This window comes from Ictalurus punctatus, chromosome 29, assembly GCF_001660625.3.
Source record: "Ictalurus punctatus breed USDA103 chromosome 29, Coco_2.0, whole genome shotgun sequence".
Lineage (NCBI taxonomy): Eukaryota > Metazoa > Chordata > Actinopteri > Siluriformes > Ictaluridae > Ictalurus > Ictalurus punctatus.
This window is the reverse complement of record NC_030444.2, coordinates 15,992,021-16,013,654: the sequence shown is the minus strand read 5'-3', so window position 1 is coordinate 16,013,654 and position 21,634 is coordinate 15,992,021. Positions and strand designations below refer to the sequence as shown.

General features: G+C 40.4%; 1 protein-coding gene across 1 annotated transcript in view; it reads left to right on the top strand.

The window, feature by feature from the left end:
* The first annotated feature begins 353 nt into the window (after positions 1-353).
* LOC128628718 (uncharacterized) overlaps positions 354-21,634 on the top strand; it is a 31,011-nt gene continuing 9,730 nt past the window's right edge. The window contains exons 1-2 of the mRNA XM_053677368.1: positions 354-446; positions 2,183-2,244. Of these exons, the coding sequence (XP_053533343.1) occupies positions 354-446; positions 2,183-2,244 (155 nt within the window). The remainder of the gene's footprint in view (positions 447-2,182; positions 2,245-21,634) is intronic.

The window sequence follows — 21,634 nt, the reverse complement described above, 5'->3', positions numbered from 1 at the left end:
TTGTGACAAATTCAAGCCTTGAATTTACCGCCAATGGCACCATCCCAACTAACTCCACAGTAAAAGACGTCCTTGTTAATGCGACTAGCACCACCTCAAGCTTGAACATTATTCCAACTTCTATAAATGTCACCCAGACTGTTGGTCAGTATATACTATTTAAGAATGTTGTATTATAATAACTGATTGGTAAATGTGGATATTCTGATTGCAATATAACCTCTCAATCAACAGTGGCCAACAACTCTTCAACAAGCACAACATCAAACACAACCACAACCACAACCACAGCTTCAACCACAACTTCTACAGTAATACCGCCAGCTCCTCCAAATACAACCGCAATTTTCAACATGATCTTCAGCATCATAGAAACGTTTGATGCAGCACTGGCCAATACCAGCTCTCCAGCATTCGCGGCAAAAGCTACAAATATCCGTAATCAGGTATGTTTTATTAATAATTCTTCCATTTACAATTTATTAGATTCTTCTAAACAAAAGTGTGTGTGTGTGTGTGTGTGTGTGTGTCTGTCTGTTGCTCAGTTTATGACCTGCTTCTGGTGGTCAGACATACATTCCTTTTCGAAACTATTGGAACAGCAAGGCCAATTCATTGATTTGTACTATACACCAGATACATTAGTGTTTGAGATCAAAAGATGGAAATGAAATGAGAGTTTAGGATTTAAGCTTTTATGTCCTGGTATTCACATCTACATGTGTTAAACAATAAAAAAAACATGAAAACCTTTTGTATTAGACCATCCCATATTTAGGCAAGAAAGTATAGGAATAGATAAGTAACACTTAATATTTGGTTGCATGTCCCTCGCTTGCAGTAACTGCATCACACCTGCGACTCACTGACACCAAACAGCTGGTTTCTTCTTCTGTGGAGCTTCTCCAGGTTTTTCCTGCAGCTTCTTTCAGTAGTAGTTGTTTCGGGGGGTTTCTCCCTTCAGTCTCCTCTTCAGGAGGTGAGATGCTGATCAGTTGGGTGAAGGTCTGGTGATTGACCTGTCCAGACTAAAACCTTCCACTTTTCCCCTGAAGTCCTGTGTTGAGGTGGAAGTGTGTTTTGGATCGTTGTCTTGATGCATGATGAAGTTCCTCCTGATTAGATTGGATGCATTTCTCTGTAAGTTGGAAGACAGATTGTTTCTGTAGACTCCTGAATTAATTCTGCTGCTCCATCATGAGTTCATCATCAATAAAGATTAGTGAGAATGTTCCAGAAGCAGTCATGCAAGCCCAAGCTATGACACTACCTCCACCATGTTCCACAGATCAGCTTGTATGTTTTGGATCATGAACGGATCCTTTCTTTCTCCACACTTTGGCCTTTCCATCACTTTGGAAGAGGTTCATCTCGGTTCCAGAACTTTTGTGGATCATCTCTGTATAATAATAATAATAATAATAATAATAATAATAATAATAATAATAAAAACAATATTTTATAAATCGCATTTAAAGGCAGCTTCTCAAAGCACTGTACGCAAAATAAGCAGTACACAGAAAAAAATAAAACAGAACAACAAATGCAGTATTCACAAGTGAAATCCAGGGCTCAAACCAAGAGTAGACATTCAAAGCTATTAATTCTTTCAACAATCGATTTAGCAGAGCATCTACCCACCTATCAGTGGGTAGTGAGAAACATCTATCAGTCATGTTCAAATATTTTTGGTCACTTAAAAAAAATTGTTAGGTACAAACAAAGTTGCCATGTTCTAAATTATTTAACAAATCTAGATGTAAACATGGGGAAATGAAAGCTGAAATTGTGATCTATTGTGTCATTCATCTTATTATCTCAAACCAAATATATTCAATGTATAGCAAAAAGAACAGTATTAGCCTTGATGTTCCAGTAATTTTAGATCGGACTGTAAGACAACACCAAGAACTCGTCATGGTTCAAAAGTTTGGCTTGCTCTTAAGAAGTAATATAGACCAGGTCTAATTTTTGCATTCGTCTGATGTTTCAGTTCAGTTTCATTAAGTTATATGAATATTCTGAAGTCAGATTAAATGGACATGCCACGCGGCACAATTATATATGAATTTGAACATTTTTAAGTCTCAGTGTTCTATATCTAGTACTAAATGTGACAGACCAGTTTATCCGTGTGTTTGAAACTGCTGTTGATTCCTGATTCATTTCTAATTTCTTTCAGGTTGAACCATTGTACAAGAAAGCCTTTAAAAACTTCGTCCTCATGCAAATTGTAAAATTCAGGTAAGAAGGAAGATCTGAATCTGAATTTCTTGTTTATTTCTTTGTTGATTAATGATTTAATTTTAATCTGTATCTCTACATTCATGTCCTTTCAGGAGTGGTTCTATTGTGACAGAAAGCAACATTTATATGAATTCTAGTGGCCCAAATGTTACTGCGACCCAAGTGAGAAATGTCCTTCTCAGTGCACTTAACAGCTTGGACTTTATTGTTGATCCAAACTCCATCAATGTCTCCCAGATTCTTGGTCAGTATACACTTGCACAGACTTTACTGTGTGACTTATTAAGTAGTGTTTGTTAATTAGAAATAAGGCAAAATTATTCTGGTTTAAATATATATTTGTGTATATATTTGTGCATTAAATATTATGTATAATGTTTATATTTTGCAGGTAATTCCATGTCACCAGTGATTGCCAGCTCACTTCCCATGATATGGATGTCTCTTCTATCACTTCTACTTTCAGTGGCATTGCACTTCTAGCTCTACACCTGATCAGATACACCTGACTGAGATATATAATTTTTATAATAATTGACAAGACAAAGGGAACATGGGGAAAATGATTATTAATCCTTATAAAAAAAAAAGGTATCTTCACATAAGAAATACTAATATTTTGATTTGTTGAAACTGGAGACTTAATGAGGGTTCTGATTTGCTTGAAACTTTCTCCACATTCTAACAGTCCTACAAGGTTTTTCTTTCACTTATATTTACGTCCATATATAATTCTTTGTACTACACAGTATAATTTCTAAACACTTACTTGTATATGCAAACCTACATATAACGTCTCTATATAAAAGTGTACAATGATTATAAACATCATATGAAGGAAAGCTTTACATGATTTATTTGATATTTTCTGCACATAATTTAATAATGTAATGATACACTTTATAATTAAATGTATGTGGACACTCACAATACCAACCGTATGTGTTTTATCCCAAAAGTGTTGTCAAAAAATTAGAAACACAACTGTGTAGAATTGTATGCTGTAGAAAGGGCCATTGTGGGTGCAGGGTTTCATTTAATCAAGCAGGGGCCACACCTAATTCCAGTTATTTAATCAGTTTATAGTAGTTTTTAATAGATTTACAACATCTCTCAGATGCATCCAGAGCAACTGACATTTATCTCATTTATACAACTGAGCATTTGAGAGTTAAGGGGCTAGCAGGGGCACACTGAGATTTGAACTCACAACCATCCGATCACTAATCCAATGTCTTAACCCCTGAGCTACCACGGCCTATTAGGTGTGGCTTCTGCTTAGTTCGATTTAAAACCTACACCCACACCGGCCCTTTCAGGATAACATTAGACATCCCTACTGTAGAATTAATATTTCACCTTACTGGAACAAAGGGACTCGAAACTGTTCCAGCATGATAATGCCCCAGTGCACAAAGCGAGCTCCATGAGGACATGGTTTCCCAGGGTTAGTGCCTAACCTCACTAATGCTCTTGTGCCTGATTGGACAACTCCTCCACTTAGTCAAATGCAGCATATTATTTATATATATTTATATATACACACACACTGAAGAGTGGCTTCAGTCTAGCCACTCAAAAAAAAAGACCTGTTTCATGGAGTATTTCTGAGATGATTGTTTTCCAGCAAGTCCTCCAATTTCTGCTGAGGACTTCTGTAGCTAAATTAGAATGGCCATTGGGTTTTTGGTCACCTCCTTGACCAAGGTTCTTCTAGCCATGTTACTGATTTTGGAAGGACAGTCCTGGTGATCCCATACTTCTTCTGTTTCGCAATGATGGAGCTCATTGTGCTCTCGGGAAAATCTAAACCATTAGAAATGGGCTTATAACTCTTCCCAGCTGTAAGGCTTCACACAATTTGATGGTGGAGGTTATATAAAATCACTGGACACTGTGGATACTGTGCTATCCCATAAGGCAATGGGTCTGATGAGGAAGAGCTGTCAGAATCCGCACTGCGTAGTTTGTCCATATTGAATTCATGCTTACCACTTATACTGATCAGTATGTAGTTTATCAATGGCCAAGCAGTAGGTACTGACGGGGTAGTGATGGGGTGTGAATACTTTTGAAACCCACTTATATCCCTATACTGTATACATCAGTTGACAAATTGTTAAATATACTTTTATAAATATAAATAATGTTTAAAAGGACATGCTTCTAGGGAGTTTTAGGTAAGATATTGAGTTGCTAGCGCAGGCATGGCCTGCATATGTGTTATGAAAATGTGACCTACTAATATCCAATCACACATACTCAATCACACTCAATCAATCAAATCACACAGCTGTGCCTCCTACAACTTACAGGCGCATCTAAAAAAATTCAGTTTAATTCACCTTGGATTCTGATCCTCTCCACTCACTTCACTCACTTCACTTCCTCCAGACTCTGGAACCTTGATTTCCAAATGAAATGCAACATTTACTTTCATCTTCCCCGTGATTGTGGTTGTGTCTTGAACTAGACTGAGAGATTAAAGGCTCAGGAAACCTTTGCAGGTGTTTGGAGTTAATTATCTGATCAGAGATCTTCTCAGGTCGACATTTCTGTATTATAAATTCTTGATTCTAATATTCTGAGATACTGGATTTTTGATTTCCGTGAGCTGAAGCCGTAATCATCAAGATTACAACAAAAAAGGCTTGAAATATTTCACTTATTTATGTGTAATGAATCTAGAATATATTAAAGCTCCACTTTTTGAATTAAATTACGGGGAAAATGAACTTTTCCATGATATTCTATTTTTTTTAAAAAATGCACCTGTATTCACAAATAAGTTCAAACCATTTTGCATTAAAATGAGGGGCTTTTATTACGCACACACTTTTTAGTGCGACTGCTGAGCGTACATTGTGAAGACATCTTTCTGATGAATACAGAAATCACTTAACATCAGAATCACTAAACACGAATCCCTTAATGTGTTTAATCGCTCAGAATAACTACAGAGCTCCTCTGGAAACTACTTAATATACCTGAAAAAACATTTCACTGTGTGACCCGCTCCTTCAAGTGTTAATACGACTCTCTGTCTGTCTCTGTCTCTCTGTCTCTGTCTCTCTCTCTCTCTCTCACACACACACACACTCACACACACACACACAATCTAGCAAGAAGTAATATGTTTAGATCTTTTACTCTAAGATAAAGTAGATTCTATCCAAGCGTGAACAAAAATGTCAGGCACAAAATGCAACGCTAGAGAGAAATCTTTTATTATGCCTTCTGTTATCCCAGAATGATCTTCACAGCAGCCACACCTTCAAACAGGTCATGCAAGAATGCGAAGACGGGAAAAACCTCGTCAAAATGTCGGTAGGGAAGTACATTATTGCCTTTTTCAGATCTTTCAGAGAAACATTCAATCTCAATGTGATCTTCACAGCAGCCACACCTTCAAACAGGTCATGCTGGTCATGTCAAAATGTCAGTAGGGAAGTACATTATTGCCTTTTCCAGATCTTACTAAACTGTGTTCACCAAAATCATCTTTCTGATGCATCTTAGCTTCTGTTGTCCGTGCTGCTGAACAGATTTAAAAAAATAAAAATAAAAAAAGAAAAGAATAAATGTTAGTGATTGCAGCTACAGCTGACTCCAAACCAGATTTTCAGCTATAATGATGGAAGGTGTACATGACACGGGTTATGTATGTCTGGCCACACCCTCTTCTTTTCCACCTCAAAGCCACAGGTGATGGTATCAAGTTGTGATAGTTAGGAGGCATGATAGGATGATAGTGTTGCACATGATATCATATGATTGGTAATAGGATGTTCAAAAAGCACATATGGATGTGATATTCGGTTGTCCACAAACTTTTGGCAGTTAAGATATGCTAGGCTGCAGAGAGTCCATGCTTCGATAGGTCAGAGCCATTTTGGTGACACAAGGGGGACCTACACAATATTAGGCAGGTGGTTTTAATGTTATAGCTGATGGCAGAAATGGACACACACACAGAGCCATTCATGCAGCACAAAGTATAACTATATAGTGGTAGCAGAAGCTGCATTACAGTAAATAATTATCTGTCATGGTGGTAGACAGGGTTGTAAAAATTCCGTCAAAGTCTTTTTCCGGAATATTTTTCCATTTGAACCGAAACCCTTCTCGCAGGAGCTGTACTGTCATGTCCAATCGTTAATATTGGCCTTCCTGTTGCCACCTCAATCCATTGTTTAGGGACTGAAATGCGTTGACAGTGACCGTGAATCCAAATCATCAGTTACTATTCCAGATTAAGGTATGTAGTAAATAGCTAGCTAAATTTTTCACACTTTGCTAGCTAGTTCGTTTAAGTCACAGGTCCCACACACACTGCTAGCTTTTCTGACATTTTTTCAGACAACAGATGTTTGATCTGTCCATTCGAATCGTGAGGGAACAGACCCATGTTTTGGGCATTTACAGGTAGTGGTTTTCAAGTAGTCAGATTCTTTCAAATGCCAGCAACAGATATAAGTGCTGCCTCTTAAAATCTTAAAATACTAACCCTCATCCTGGCAAATAACACAAAGCCAATATGACACAAGTGGGAATCATAATGCATTACCTGCTGCTTCAACCCGCCTCCTCTCTGTTGGCACTCGATCAGGCCACTGATGCCACACACACACACACACACATCTTTTACAATTATGCCAAAAAACTTTTTCCTTAGTCTCAGCAGACCATAGCACATGTTGCTACATGGTCTGGGATGATTTAGGTGAGCTTGAATGTTTTTTTTTTTTAGATCCTGCTGTGCAAATATGTCCCCAATGGTACGCTCAGAGCAATCCTGCAGTTTTGGATTGAGGATTGCATCCTCAGGCCAAATCTTTATCTATCTCACTCTAGGCATAGTTTTCTTCATGACAGGTCTGTATGTCGGGGTGAGAAAGAGGGATAGATGATCAAATTGGCCCAAGTGAGGACGGATAGAGACTTTATATTCATCTCTGATGTTACAGTATAAATGGTCCAGTGTGTTTTGACCTCTCATGTAACATGCTGGTGGTCTTTAAATGTGCATGATTAAAGTCCCCAGCCACGATAAAAATCTCATAGGGATGCATAGACTTCAGCTTGTTGATAGCTATTAGGAAGCTGTTCAATGCTACATTAGTGTTAGCACTGGGTGGAATGTAAAGGGCCATGACAACATCACTGAAGTCACGCGGCAGATAGAAGGGCCGATATCTCAGCGTAACAAACTCTAGATCTGGTGAGCAGTGTCTTTCAGTCTCTGCAGCGTTTGCACACTACCTGTTGTTGGAGTAGATGCACAGTCCGTCTCCTCTGCTCTTGCCAGAGTCGCAGTTCCTGTCAACCAGCAGTATTTATTCTGTCATACTGGATAAGCAGGATAAGCTGGATGAGCTGAGAACATTTAAGATGAATATGTTACATGAACTTTATTTGCATCAAACATTTTTATTTCCATATTTTGCATTCTGCTGCTATTTCTTCACATGGTACTTCACAAAAGTATGAAAATTTAATCAGCTATGTTCTACGTTACAACCACACAGAGCTTCAACTGCTCAAAGTGTTTCATGAAAATTCTTATTGAATCACAATGGGGGCATGAAAAACTTTTCTTAGCATAGCATGGGTGAATTAATTCCAGGACAAAAACAGATTATTTTTCCAAACTTTCTTCAATCACTCAAACACCACTTCCAACAAAAACAAACATCCTTTTCACCACTTAACGTTCTCCTAAACTTCTTTTTACATTAAACAGGCCAGATCAAATCACATTTTTTAAATATGTTTCAAAATGTTTAATAAATACCAACACTGTTTCTTCACATGACCGTAGATATGTTTCTTCAGACGTTATAAATAATTTTCTATTTTGGTACTTCCTCATTGCAGTCTTGTGCGTAGTCACTTAATTAATATAATCTCCTATTATGAAACTGGTTTCATGAATAGTTCCGGAAATAACAACAGATGCAGGATTATTTTTGGCTTCTTTTATTAATAATAAAACCACTGTTTAGCTTGTTTCTTTTTAGAAAAGGGATTTTAATATGATATTATTTCATTCGTAATCCTACAGAGTACATATCTGAATTTTATCAATGGATAAAATATTAATTCTGGTAAAAAAAAGCTCACAGATTTCACTTCCTGTGCACATGCAGAAGATTTCACTGTGCAAGACTGAAAACTGGGGGGCAAAAAAGTCTATCTGTTCATCTGCATATTTATCCTTTAGACATCAAACGGCATGACGTGTTTTCCTGGTGTCTGTTGTGATGACTGATCGGTAAAAATGCACACAATGACGTTTTGTCTGAGTTTCCATGACGTTTAACTGTGACTCAAGTTATTTAAAGTTAACAGAAAACAAATTGTTTTTAAATTTATTAAATTATCTTTACATAAGTAATACATTTAAAGACAAAAAGTGCTATTAGAGGGACCCAGTGTTTTAAAATAGATTCAGTACATAGCGTTTATTTATGATGTGTTAGGATGAGATAAAGTGAGGACAGTGTGTCTAAATATGTATTTCAAACACAATTCTGTGATTTTATTACATCGCAGGATGACAAGGAGAGACTCACAGTAAAAAAGGGGTGTAAAGTCCCTTTCTAAAAAGAAACCACTAAACTCTACCATGTCCTTGTTGTTGGAGTGGAGTCTTTCTGGTATGCTATACCTTGAAATTCCTGACCAGTGAATCAGGGTAATTTTGGCATAATTATAATATTTGTTTTGTCAATATAATATGAACTCAGTACTAGGCTAGGTGGGGTTTAGTATGCGTAGTATGCCGTGCATCATTAAACAACCTGTTGTATTAACAGAAAAGGAGACCAGAATTTCTCAACTTTTCTCAATTCTGATGGTTCATCACTTCCACACCCAGACAACCCATAATGGTGCAACCTGATTGAAAACTGGAAACACTCCACTGTAAGGACACCACACTCAAGGCTGGATTAGCCATATATGGGATTGGGTGAGTGCCATAACAATAAACCATATAAAATAAACCATATAAACGATAACAAAACACATGTGTACAAAGTAAACAAGAGTTTGACAGCCCAGAAGCGCACTGTCGCAATACGGGCTGCTGAGCGCGATGGGAAATCTCTGACATAGTCAGTGTCACGTAATGGAGGCTGAGATGGAAGCAAGTGCAGGTATGGTAGTTTAATAAAACAATATGAAGTACAAAGGATCAGGCATAAAACAAAGCCCAAGGCAGGCTAGGGTCAAACGATCAGTGAAACAGGCAAAACTAAGCAGAACAGAGAATTGAGGTCAACAGGGTAAACAAAGTACATAACCAGAAAAGCAACCACGAGATAAGGCTTGGAAATAGCATAATACTTTGCAAAGTCATAGTGTTTATAAAGTCTCTTTGTCAGTGTTCTGTGAATTGCAGTCCATGGCGGCCATGTATGTAGGCCACAGTGCAGTATTGGAAATGTCGTCACTGGTTTGTTGTGATATCACACTCAGAAACATTTAAAAACATGTAAAAAGTTACAAAAACCTTTTTTATGATGTGGCTGTGTTTGGAATGAACCAATCATATTCAATCTCATGTTCAAAAGTAATCATCATACGGCTGTCATCAATGAAATTATTCTACAAATAAAGACCAGCTGTTTCTGTAGGATTTTCTTCACATTTTCTTTGCCATAGTCAGCAAAGCATGCATGGTATCTTACACGTTGAAAGCTCTAGATCAGGAGTGGGGTATAAAAGAATTTCCAAAACATTAAATGTACTATGGAACACTGTAAAGGCCATCATCAACAAGTGGAGAAAATGGAGCACCATAGCGATATTACCAAATACAGGATGTCCCTCCTAAATTTACAAAACAACAAGGCAAAATCATACCAGAGAGGCTGCCAAGAGAGACCTACAGCAACATTTAGCAGCTGCAGGAACATCTGACAAGTACTGATTACTCTCTGCATGTGACAACAATCTCTCATATTCTTCACAGACTGGATTATGGGGTAGGATGGCTAGACTGAAGCCCTTTCTGACCAAAAAGGTTCCACAAGCCTCCACGGGTTTTCCCCATTTGAGTTGCTGTATGGGCTCAAGCCTCGGAAGTCTTAGATGTCATTAGGGAAAACTGGGAGACGGGACCTTCTAAGAGCAAAAATTAAATCCAGTATGTTCTTCACCTGAGAGCAAAACACCACACATTGGGACAATTAACACAGGACAATTTACTACAGGCGCAAGAATGTCAATCCCAGCTATATAACAGGGGTACTTGTCTATGGGAATTTGCATGGGGAGATAAAGTGCTCGTTCCCTTTCAAAGAGAACTCCAGATTGCGTTTAGCATAACACTATGGGAGTGCCCTTGCGCGCAACCGGCATCTGAAGCTTGTGTAAAATCGTGCCTATTTATAGGCCTGCTCTGATCAAGTGACGTGGCAATTAAGCGCATTGCGTGATATATATATGGCATCTGTGAACCGCGCCGTCATCCTTATTATCTTCAGCAAGACTGCATGTCAATTGTTTGTGTAAAGAAACAAAAAGACGCTTCATTTCCTTTCTTTCTTTTCTCTAAATCTCTGGACTTTTCTATCCCTTTAAAAAAAAGAGTAGAAAACAAAAAGGAATGAGCGAGAGAGAAAAATATGAGTGAGAGAATTCAGGAAGTATCTTACGCCTTGCTCCCGTTTCATCATGGGGAGTAGTGCTGGGAAGTGTCTAGGGTAGAGCATGCGAGGGCAACTCTCGAGAGGTCTGACCGTGCATTGTAACGCCTACATTAGACAGCTTCACTCGTGACTCGCTCTCTTCTCAGAAGCCAAAGCGAGTTGGGGTTCAGAGTCTCGTGGATCTGAGCTAGCCGTCTCAGGTCTGGGGGATCTCCTATGGATCTGGAAGAGGAGCTGGAGACGAGCGCTGCTCAATCTCTTGCTTTGTCTTCAGGGTCTGACTCTCCGCTGGATTTGGAGCTTGTGTCATGACTCCTCCTTCCACTATGGAAAGCAAAAAAAAAAAAAAAGAAAACACCCAAAAATAATAGTAAGAATTCCTCTCTGACTTCAAGGAGCCAGAAGGGTGTGCTAAAAATTGAGGGCAGCATATAAAGAGCTGCTTGAAGTGATTACTGGATGAGCTGGATGAGCTCTTTTCTCCCCAGTGAAAGTAAATCTCTCACATTGCAGAAAACTCCCATTTCTTCCAGAAGTGCATGACAAAAAAGAGACAGCCAGGGGAACCGGGCGGCCACAGTCATGGCATGCTATTAGGCCTGATCTGAGAATGGTCATAAAGGCCAAGCAGACAAAGAAGCGCGGTCCTGAGGGGTCGTGGAGGGGCATATTAGGGGACATAAGGTTGTTAGGGCAGTTAGCCCCCAGTGCTACTGTAGGGCCTCCCCTAGCCACGGCTGTCACAAGTTTTCAGTGTTCTCTGGTCAGCGAGCTGTCAGGGCAACGAGAATCTGATGCTTTCCCTCCAATACAATGTGGAATAATTAACGTCACTAAAAGACCATCTGTCAGCGTGGAAACTACTGCCAAATGTGTCTCCATGGGTTCTGCCTACCGTAAAAAAAGGGTTAGAGGTTCAGAGGTGTGCTCACCACAGTAGTCAGCACAGACCAGAGACTGACGTTAGTGCAGTAAGTGAGATCCCTCTTGGACAAAGGGGCCATAGAACATGTACCCCGTTCCCTGAGGGAGGGAGGTTTTTATAGCCGTTATTTCCTGGTTTGCAAAAAATAGAGAAGTATTTGGGCAATTTTAGATTTCCATCATCTGAAGTATACTCTTCAGACATACAGGTTCAAGATGCTGATGCCCAAACTTATTATTCTCCAGATTCAATTTGAGGACTGGTTTGTGATGATATATCTAAAAGGTGCATATTTCCACATAACCAAGATCGGGTTGTTCACTTCGGGCTAGCTTTATCCCCCCACACCTTCACAATGTGCATGAATGTCATTCTGGCTCCATTGTAACTCCAGGGCATCCATGTATTAAACTACCTGGACAACTGGTTAATTCTAGCATGATCCAGGGATCCGGTGGTTCAACATTGAGATGGTGTTCTCGCCCACATGCAGAGCTTGGGGCTCAGGTTGAACCTCAGAAAAGTATGCTTTCTTTTCCAGTGCAATGGACAACTTTTCTAGGGGTTATAAGGCTTCTACTATGATGAGGGCATTTCTATCCCCAATATGCGTAGGGTCAATCCTATCAACATTGAGCAAGATAAAGCTGACATCCCCTCCAGTCTCTATGGGAGACTATTGGAGCTTATAGCATCAGCAGCCAATGTCAATTTAGAGGTCACCATGTATTTACAGACAACACAGCAGTGGGATCATTTATTGACCTCCAGGGAAGATTATTTCCGTGCCCCATGTTCAGGCAGGCGCAACTTATTCTTCTCTGGGCAGAGGGAAAGTTTTGGCAGTGAGTGCAATGTACATTCTGGGCAACTGAAATGTGGGGGCAGGCATCCTGTTGTGTCAGGAGCTGAGGCCCAGGGATTGGTGGCTCCATCCACAAGTGGTGGAGTCCATATGGCGGAGGTTTGGCCAAGCGCGACTGCATGTGTTCGTCTCCGAGAAGACAACACACTGCTTACTGTGGTTCGCCCTCACTCCTCCCTCACAATTAGGGCTGGACACCATGGTGCACGTGTGGCCGAGGTCACATCTGTACACTTTTCCCTTGATCGCTCTGCTCCCACAAGTTCTACTGAGAGCTCGCCAAGACAGTCTACGTCTGCTGCTAGAAGCACCTTATTGGCCAGCTCAAATATGGTTCTCAGAAATAATATCCCTGCTAGATGGCACTCTTTGGGAGATTCCCATTCACAGGGATCTACTGTCTCAAGCCGGATGGCTGATTTATCACCCTCGGCCGGAACTATGGAAAATGTGAGTCTGGCCCCTGAGGGGCACCAGCTTATAGATTCTGGTCTCACAACTGAGGTTGTAGAGACCATGTTGAACCCTAGAGCACCATCCATGAGGAAATTGTATGCACTCAAGTGGGGGTTTTTTGTCTTGTGGTGTGAGGAACGCCAACTAGACCCAGTGAACCGTGCAATAGCTACAGTACTGGAGTTCTTACAAGGACGTTTCTCAGTGGGTGGGCTCCTTCTACAATCAGGGTTTATGTGACTGCCATTTCGGCAAGCCACGCCCCTATTGATGGAGCCTCTGTGGGGCAACATCCTCTAACTTCAATGTTTATGCGTGGCATCAGGTGGCTGACGCACATCTGCAGGCCGCACATACCTTCCTGGGACCTTTCTGTGGTCCTAGAAGGTCTGTCAGGTGCCCCATTTGAGCCCTTAGTGTCAGCCTCTGAGAAGCTTCTGACTCTAAAGGTAGCTGTTCTGCTGGTCCTGACATCTCTCAAGCGAGTAGGAGATCTACAGCACTCTGTTGCCCCTTCCTGCCTTGACTTTTCCCCTGGATTTGCCAAGGCCTTCCTGTATCCTATGCCGGATTATATTCCTAAGGTGCCTACATCTGCTGCCTACATCTGCTGCCCAACACTTTGGTGTTGCAGGCTTTCTGCCCTCCTCCGTTCCTCACAACGGAGCAAGAAAGGATGCATCTGCTGTGTCCAGTAAGGGCTCTCTGTACTTATGTCCACCGCTCCGGTCAGTGGCGTAAGTCGAAGCAGCTGTTGGTCTGCTTTGACGGCGACAGTAAAGGTGATGCTGTGTCAAAGCAGCGCATCTCTAATTGGATAGTGGAAGTAATCTCTATGGCTTACGAGGTGCCCTGTCTTGCCACGCCTCTGGGCATAAGAGCTCATTCCACTAGGGCGGTCGCCTCCTCGAAGGCTTTTTCCAAAGGGGTATCCTTGCAGGATGTGTGTGTGCGGCTGCACTGTGGTCTACTCCACACACATTCATTCATTATTACAGCCTGGATATTCATTCCACCCCGGACTCGAGTGACTTGCAGTGACCCTCGGGCTTGGGTCTTGTTGAACAAGCCGTACCCTCGGTATGACGGAGTGGGTATTCCCGTTCCCTTACTGTTATCCTAAATGCAACGTCGAAGTTCCCTTTGAAAGGGAACGTCGGGGTTACCCTGTTCCCTGAGAAGGAAATGAGACATTGCATAGCTTTGTCATACCAGGGCAGGCCTGTGAATTGCACCTTTGCTTCAGATAATAAGGCTGGCGGCGTGGTTCACAGGTGCCATATACGCCATATACATACATATATACATATATATATATATATATATATATATATATATATATATATATATATATATATCATGCGACGTGCTTAATTGCCATGTCACCTGATCATGGCAGGCCTATAAGTAGGCATGATTTTACACAAGCTTCAGATATCGGTCACGCACTCAAGGGCGCTTCCCATACTGTTATGCTAAATGCAACATCTCATTCCCTTCTCAGGGAACAGGGTTAAATGCGTAACCCCGACGTTTCTCACTATCCACTGATAGGTGTGCTCTGCTAAATCGATTGTTGAAATAATTAATAGCTTTAAATGTCTACACTTGGTTTGAGCCCTGGGTTTCACTTGTGAAGACTGCATTTGTTGTTAAAAAGAATAAACCAACATGGAGACCAGAGAGCTGTCTATGGGAGAAAAGCAACCCATTTTAAAGTTGAGAAAAGAGGTAAAGTCTATCAAAGCCATTGAACAAGCATTGCGTATAGCCAATACAACAATTTGGAATGTCCTGAAAAAGAAAGCGATCACTGGTGTACTAACAATCAGACATGGAAAGGGTCGGCCAAGGAAAACAGCAGCAGTTGATGACAGAAACATTGTGAGAGCTGTGAAGAAAAACCAACATCACCAACAACCTTCACAGGTCTTTCGTCTGTCTACAATTTTTACAGATCGCTATATTTTGTAGTAGTTTATAGTTCATTTATAAATTTTGTAGGAGTGTACAGCTGTAGCATAGGAATTTAATTTAATTGTATAAAGATATCAGCTCTAGGTTGGATTATTGTAATGTCTTACTGTCTGGATGTTCCAGTAGGAGCATAAACAAACTCCAGTTAGTCCAGAATACGGCTGCAAGAGTCCTAACTAGAACCAGAAGATATGACTACATCACCCCGATCTTATCCACACTGCATTGGCTCCCACTAAATTTCACATTGATTGACCTACAAAGCACTGAATGGTCTCGTACCACAGTACCTGAGCAAATTTTTGGTCTTTTATGATCCACCATGCCTACTTCAGTCACAATGTGTAGCCTTTCTTTTTTGGTACCTCAAATAGTGAAGGCTACAGCAGGGGGAAGAATTTTCTCTTACAACTCACTACAGCTATGGAACAGCCTTCCAATTAGTGTTCGGGTCACAGACACAGTCTCAGTGTTTAAGTCCAGGCTGCAAACATATTTGTTTACTCAAGCTTACTATGTATAGACTTTCTTTTATGCAAAGTACACAGTCTTATCCATTACAGGATAGTAAGCATACCTAACAATCTCTCCTCTCTTTACCTCCCTCTAATCCTTCTGTCGAGCCACACATGATATTATGGAGATGCCAGTGATCCTGATTTTTTCTGCTGTCCAGATCTGCCTGATCCATCCTGATGCCTTACCTCTGGATGGAGCTCATATTTACTGGAGGCTACAGCATGCCACTGAGGACGACCCCGAGCAGTGCAGCCTGGAGATGCTTGAAGTACCGTGGAAATGGTTTTGGACCTCAATTCCACATGGACTTTCTCACTGTGGTTGCTGGGACTACGGTTGCTGCGATGGCCTTAGTGCAATTACCATATACAATTTTGCATTCAGTCTCCTTTAGCAAACAGTGGACTAGTTCAACAAAGACTTCATATAAAAACCTTAATGAAATTTCTTTTACTTTCACACTATCTGTTGTTACCCAGATGAGGATGGGTTCCCTTCTGATTCTGGTTCCTCTTAAGGTTTCTTCCTCATATCATCTTATGGAGTTTTACCTCAACACCGTCACCACCTGCTCGCTCAATAGGGATAAATTCACACACTTAAAATCTGTATCATGTGTTTATATGTTTCTGTAAAGCTGCTTTGAGACAATGTCCAGTGTTAAAAGTGCTATACAAATAAAATTTAATTGAATGTGTACAGCACTCTTTATGCACATGATAATTAAACTTGAAACATTCTTTAGGTAAAAATGAAATATATGGCTTGATGTCTGTGTGCTCATGCATCTACCACTCACTCATCATGCGGACAGTGCATGATAAACAGCCAGACGAATCGTTTTACATGTTTTAAGCAATGTGAACTTATGAGGTTTGAAAGAAATGTACCAGTTGATACGGTGTATATGTTGTACTCATGCATTTTGGTAATGACTCATTTATTGTGCAAACTCACATACTTGCTCAGAGGAAAAAAATGCATGAGTGCATGTGTACTGTAAAATATAAAGGAAGTATAATTATACTGTCACATCTTCCTGACAAGCTCATAAATACAGTACACTATTCTTCATAATTATAAAAGAATGCAACCTGCTTCTCAAGACGTCAGATGTACTTCCCATTTAGACAGCATTTGTGAATCACTAAAACATTTTAAATGACTGGGTACAGCCATCATATTCTGACAGTCCTGGAATTACCACAACATGTTAAATCACTGCGCAACCACATCCTATTAAAGTTCTTAAAAACATTTTAGGGTGTGGTAATTAAGGAGACAGGTTCTATGTAAGAGAGAGAGCAGCTGCCATCTTGACGATCCATGCTGTGGTACAGCCAGGGGCAGACTTAGTGATTTGGGGACCCTAAGCAATTCCAGGTATGGGGTCCCAACACACCAACTATGTTCTCTTTTACTTTTATAACCCTTATTTGCCCAGAACACCGCCTGTGTGCTGTTTGTGTCCATGGGCTACACTCACTGCACATGGCAGTCTGGCAGGAGAAGGGCTGCTGCTGCATCTGCTGTGGGAACAGCGCTGACTGGGCTGGCAGACAGTGGTGGAGTTTTTGTGAAACAAGAGGAGGTTTTGGGGAGTTTGCCTGCGTTCTTTTATGTCTTTTCTTTTATCTGCTCCATTGCTCCTTTTTTCAGCTACCTCCATTGGTAGCTGTGATTCATTATACTTTATTTCCTTGCAACTTTAACTTCGACCTTGCTCTGCTGCTAATGTGCTACTCATAATAATGAGTCTTTATTTATCACATATACATATGCACAGTGAAATTCTTTTCCTTGCATATTTCTTCCAGTATGTCAGGAAGCTGGGGTCAGAGTGCAGGGTCAGCCATGATACAGTGCCCCTGGAGCAGAGAGGGTTAAGGGCCTTGCTAAAGGGCCCAACATTGGCCAACTGGAGCTTGAGCTTGCTGGAGCTTGAACCCCCGACCTTCTGATTAGTAACCCAGAGCCTTAACCGACAAGCCACCACAACTCATGCTCATGCTACTGATTCTGCACTGACTCTGGCCAGTGTCAAGCTGCTCGTGCATGTGCAGGACTAATGGAAATAATGGGACTAATAGTCCACTCTAATTCATGAATGGGTGGGCCCTACATTAATATTTTAATGGTGATATCCTGCCCACACAAATTATGAAATAAAATTAACACATTATATATGACTTATATAGCCTTATAGGTATTTCATGGGGCCCCTTGATTCCCTGGGGCTAGAAGCACCTGCTTTCCTCACTTATTGGTTTGCCCTTTGGTACAGCTAGCCCCATTGGGCAAATTTTAACATCTCAAATTCTACTTTTTCCAATTCATTTTCCAATTTCTAATTTCGAAACCTGTTGGAATTCGTGATGGAATCTAACGCCTTTGACACCATATTTCTATGATAAACAAGTTTTAAAATGGAATAAAGCGAATGACTTTCCCTCCATTTTCACAGGCTCAAAAGTAATTGACCAATTCATGGCCAGGTCTGGCCTGTTTCCTTGTTATTTCATGACAGTATTCAGGTGTGATTTTGGCCCATTCTTCTATTGTCTTTAAATCTTGTTCAATTGGATTCGAGTGAGGTGATTGACTGGGCCATTCTAACCTTGTTTTTTTTTCTCTGAAACCAATTGAGAGTTTCCTTTACTGTATGTTTTGGATCGTTATCCTGCTGGAAGGTCCACCCACATCTCATCTTCATCATCCTGGTGGATGGCAGCAGATTATTTTCAAGAATCTCCCGGTAAAGGGCTCCAATTATATGGATTCTGCCAGTCCCCTGTGATGAAAAACAGCCCCACACAATGATGTTTCCACCTCCAGAACTTCACTGTTGGTGTAGTGTTTTTAGGGTGACGTGCAGCGCCACTTCTTTTACAAACATGGTGCGTAGTATCCCAGCCAAAGAGTAAAATTTTGCTCTTGTCTGACCAGACTACACTTTCCCAGTATTTCATAAGTTTGTCCAAATGAGTTGTAGCAAACTTTAAATGAGCTTCGACATGCCTTTTCTTTAGTAATGGAGTCTTGCGGGGTGAGCGTGAGCAGTGCAGTGCATTGCCTATGGTTTACTCCATGACGATGGTACCTGCAGCCGCCAAGTGTTTCTGGAGCTCTTTCTGAGTGGTCCTTGTCTCTTGGTAGCCTCTTCTGACTCCCTGGTCAGAAATCTGAGGAGCTCCTCTGCGTGGCCGGTTGATGACGGAGTGATGTTGCTTCCATTTGCAGATAATGGCCCCAGTGGTGCTTACTGGAGGATTCAGAAGTTATGAAATACATCTGTATCCGATTCCATCAATATGTTTCGCAACAATATGAATTTCATGTGAATAACCTCATTGGAAATATATTTACTGAAAAAAATGTTGATGTGTTAGGGTTAGAATATGATCTCGTTGTTTATAAGCAGAGGTGTATTTTTGCAGGCTTAACTTTGAAACAAATAAATTCTCCGCAAGAGATTGTGGTTGTTTATTTGTAATAGGAGTGACACATACAACACTTAAGGAAAATAAAAGATCATTAAAAACTCACTTGAAACTTTCTGTTCTGGTTGTGACACGTGAGTTTTGGTATGGGGAAATTCAGTTCTCTGATGTCTTCATGTGAAAAGTAGTGAAAAAGATATTACTTTTTATTGCTAATTATTATTATTATTATTATTATTATTATTATTATTAGTATCATTATTAGCACGTTTGCCTCACACCTCCAGTATTGGGGGTTCGACACTGTGGCCCTGTGTGTGTTCTCTCCGTGCCGTGGGGGTTTCCTCCCACAGTACAAAGACATGCATGGTAGGCTGACTTGCGTGTCTAAAGTGTCCATAGTGTATGAATGGGTGTGTGAGTGTGCATGTGATTGTGCCCTGTGATGGATTGGCACCCTGTCCAGGGTGTACCCTGCCTTGTGCCCGATGCTCCCTGGGATAGACTCCAGGTTCCCCGTGAACCCTGAAGAGGATAAAGTGGTATAGAAGATAGATGGATGGATAACAAAATGTGTGCAGGGCACCACACACACACTGACTCACAGGGGCAATTTAGAGACACTAATCTATCTACCAGAATCTTTTTATATACTGTATATGTATATACTGTCTATTGTATATTGTATATGTATAACTGACAGAAATGCTAATGTAAGGACTTAACATCAATTGTTAAATTAACTTAACCCAACCTCCCTGATTCAGAGCTTAAAGAGCTTACAGATAATAACTGGGTGTGGAATATTTGAGAATGTGAGAATTCTGAAAAAACAGGTTTGGATGTCTATAATTATGCCACTATTTAATAAGCAAATATATTTTTAAACTGAATTACATAAAAGAGGGGGGAGCAAAATGTTTTTGTTGTTTAACCTTTTGATCTTTAGTTAAAATAATTCACTAAAATACTCTGTTCTCATGGATCTCTAAGAAATCCAAACACAACACAGGTTTATACAAAAAAACTGTTAAATATAGGTTTGCAACAATTTTGGCACCCCTATGAATTCATTTGAGAAAAATATATTGAAGTGTATTCCCATTGATATTTTACTTTGTTTTAGTAGACCTGGGTGACTAGGAACAAGAAATTGTTCAACCATGACTTCCTGTTTCACAGGGGTGTAAATATGAGGTAACACATTGACCAAATTCCCTCAGTAATTCATAACAATGGGTAAGAACGAGGAATATAGCTGTGATGTGCAGAAAAAGGTTGTTGAGCTTCACACAATGGGAAGTGTCTATAAGAAAATAGCACAAGCATTGAAAATGCCCATTTCCACCATCAGGGCAATAATAAAGAAGTTCCAGTCAACTGGAGATGTTATGAATCGACCTGGAATTGGACGTGTGTCTATATCGTCTCAACACACTGTGAAGAGGACGGTTCGAGTGTCCAAAAAAATCTCCAAGAATCACAGCTGGAGAATTGCAGAAGTTAGTCACGTCAAGAAACATTATTTGTTAGTTATGTTGTTTTTCAAGTTGTTAGCATACATGGGAAGCCAAGCTGTGATTGGCTCCTAGGCTCTTTTAACGTCATGAGTCTGGGATAATTATGGTACATGCATTGCTACTGCCTCTGGTTAAATAGCCTGCTTACCTGCTCTGCATTTCACATGTTGACACTGCCACTGGGCTGAGAACACTCCACATCTGCTACCTGTAGACACAGGTGAGTAATTACTTTTTCTCTTTAGTTACATTATGTACAGTGGTGCTTGAAAGTTTGGGAATCCTTTAGAATTTTCTCTATTTCTGCATAAATATAATCTAAAACATCATCAGATTTTCACACAAGTCCTCAACGTAGACAAAGAGAACAAAATTAAACAAATAAGACAAAAATATCATATTTGGTCATTTATTAATTGAGAAAAATGATCTGATATTACATATCTGTGAGTGGCAAAAGTATGTGACCCTCTAGGATTAGCAGTTAATTTGAAGGTGAAATTAGAGTCAGGTGTTTTCAATCAGTGGGATGATGATCAGGTGCGAGTGAGTGAGCATTAATTGAAGAACAGACATTTATTAGAGTCTGATCTTCACGACACGTGTTTGTGAAAGTATACCATGGCACAAACAAGGAAGATTTCTGAGGACTTCAGAAAAAGAGTTGCTGAAGCTCATCAGTCTGGAAAAGGTCATAAAACCATCTGTAAAGAGTTTGGGCTCCACCGATCCACAGTCAGACAGATTGTGTACAAATGGAGGAAATTCAACACCATCGTTCCCCTCTGCAGGAGTGGAGACCAACAAAGATCAGTCCAAGAGCAAGATGTGTAATAGTCCACATGGTCACAGAGGAACCCAGAATAACTTCTAACCAGCTAAAGTCCTCTCTCACATTGGCTAATGTTAATGTTCATGAGTCCACCATCAGGAGAACACTGAACAACAGTGGTGTGCATGGCAGAGCTGCAAGGAGAACCACACTGCTCTCCAAAAAGAACATTGCTGCCCTTCTGCAGTTTGTTAAA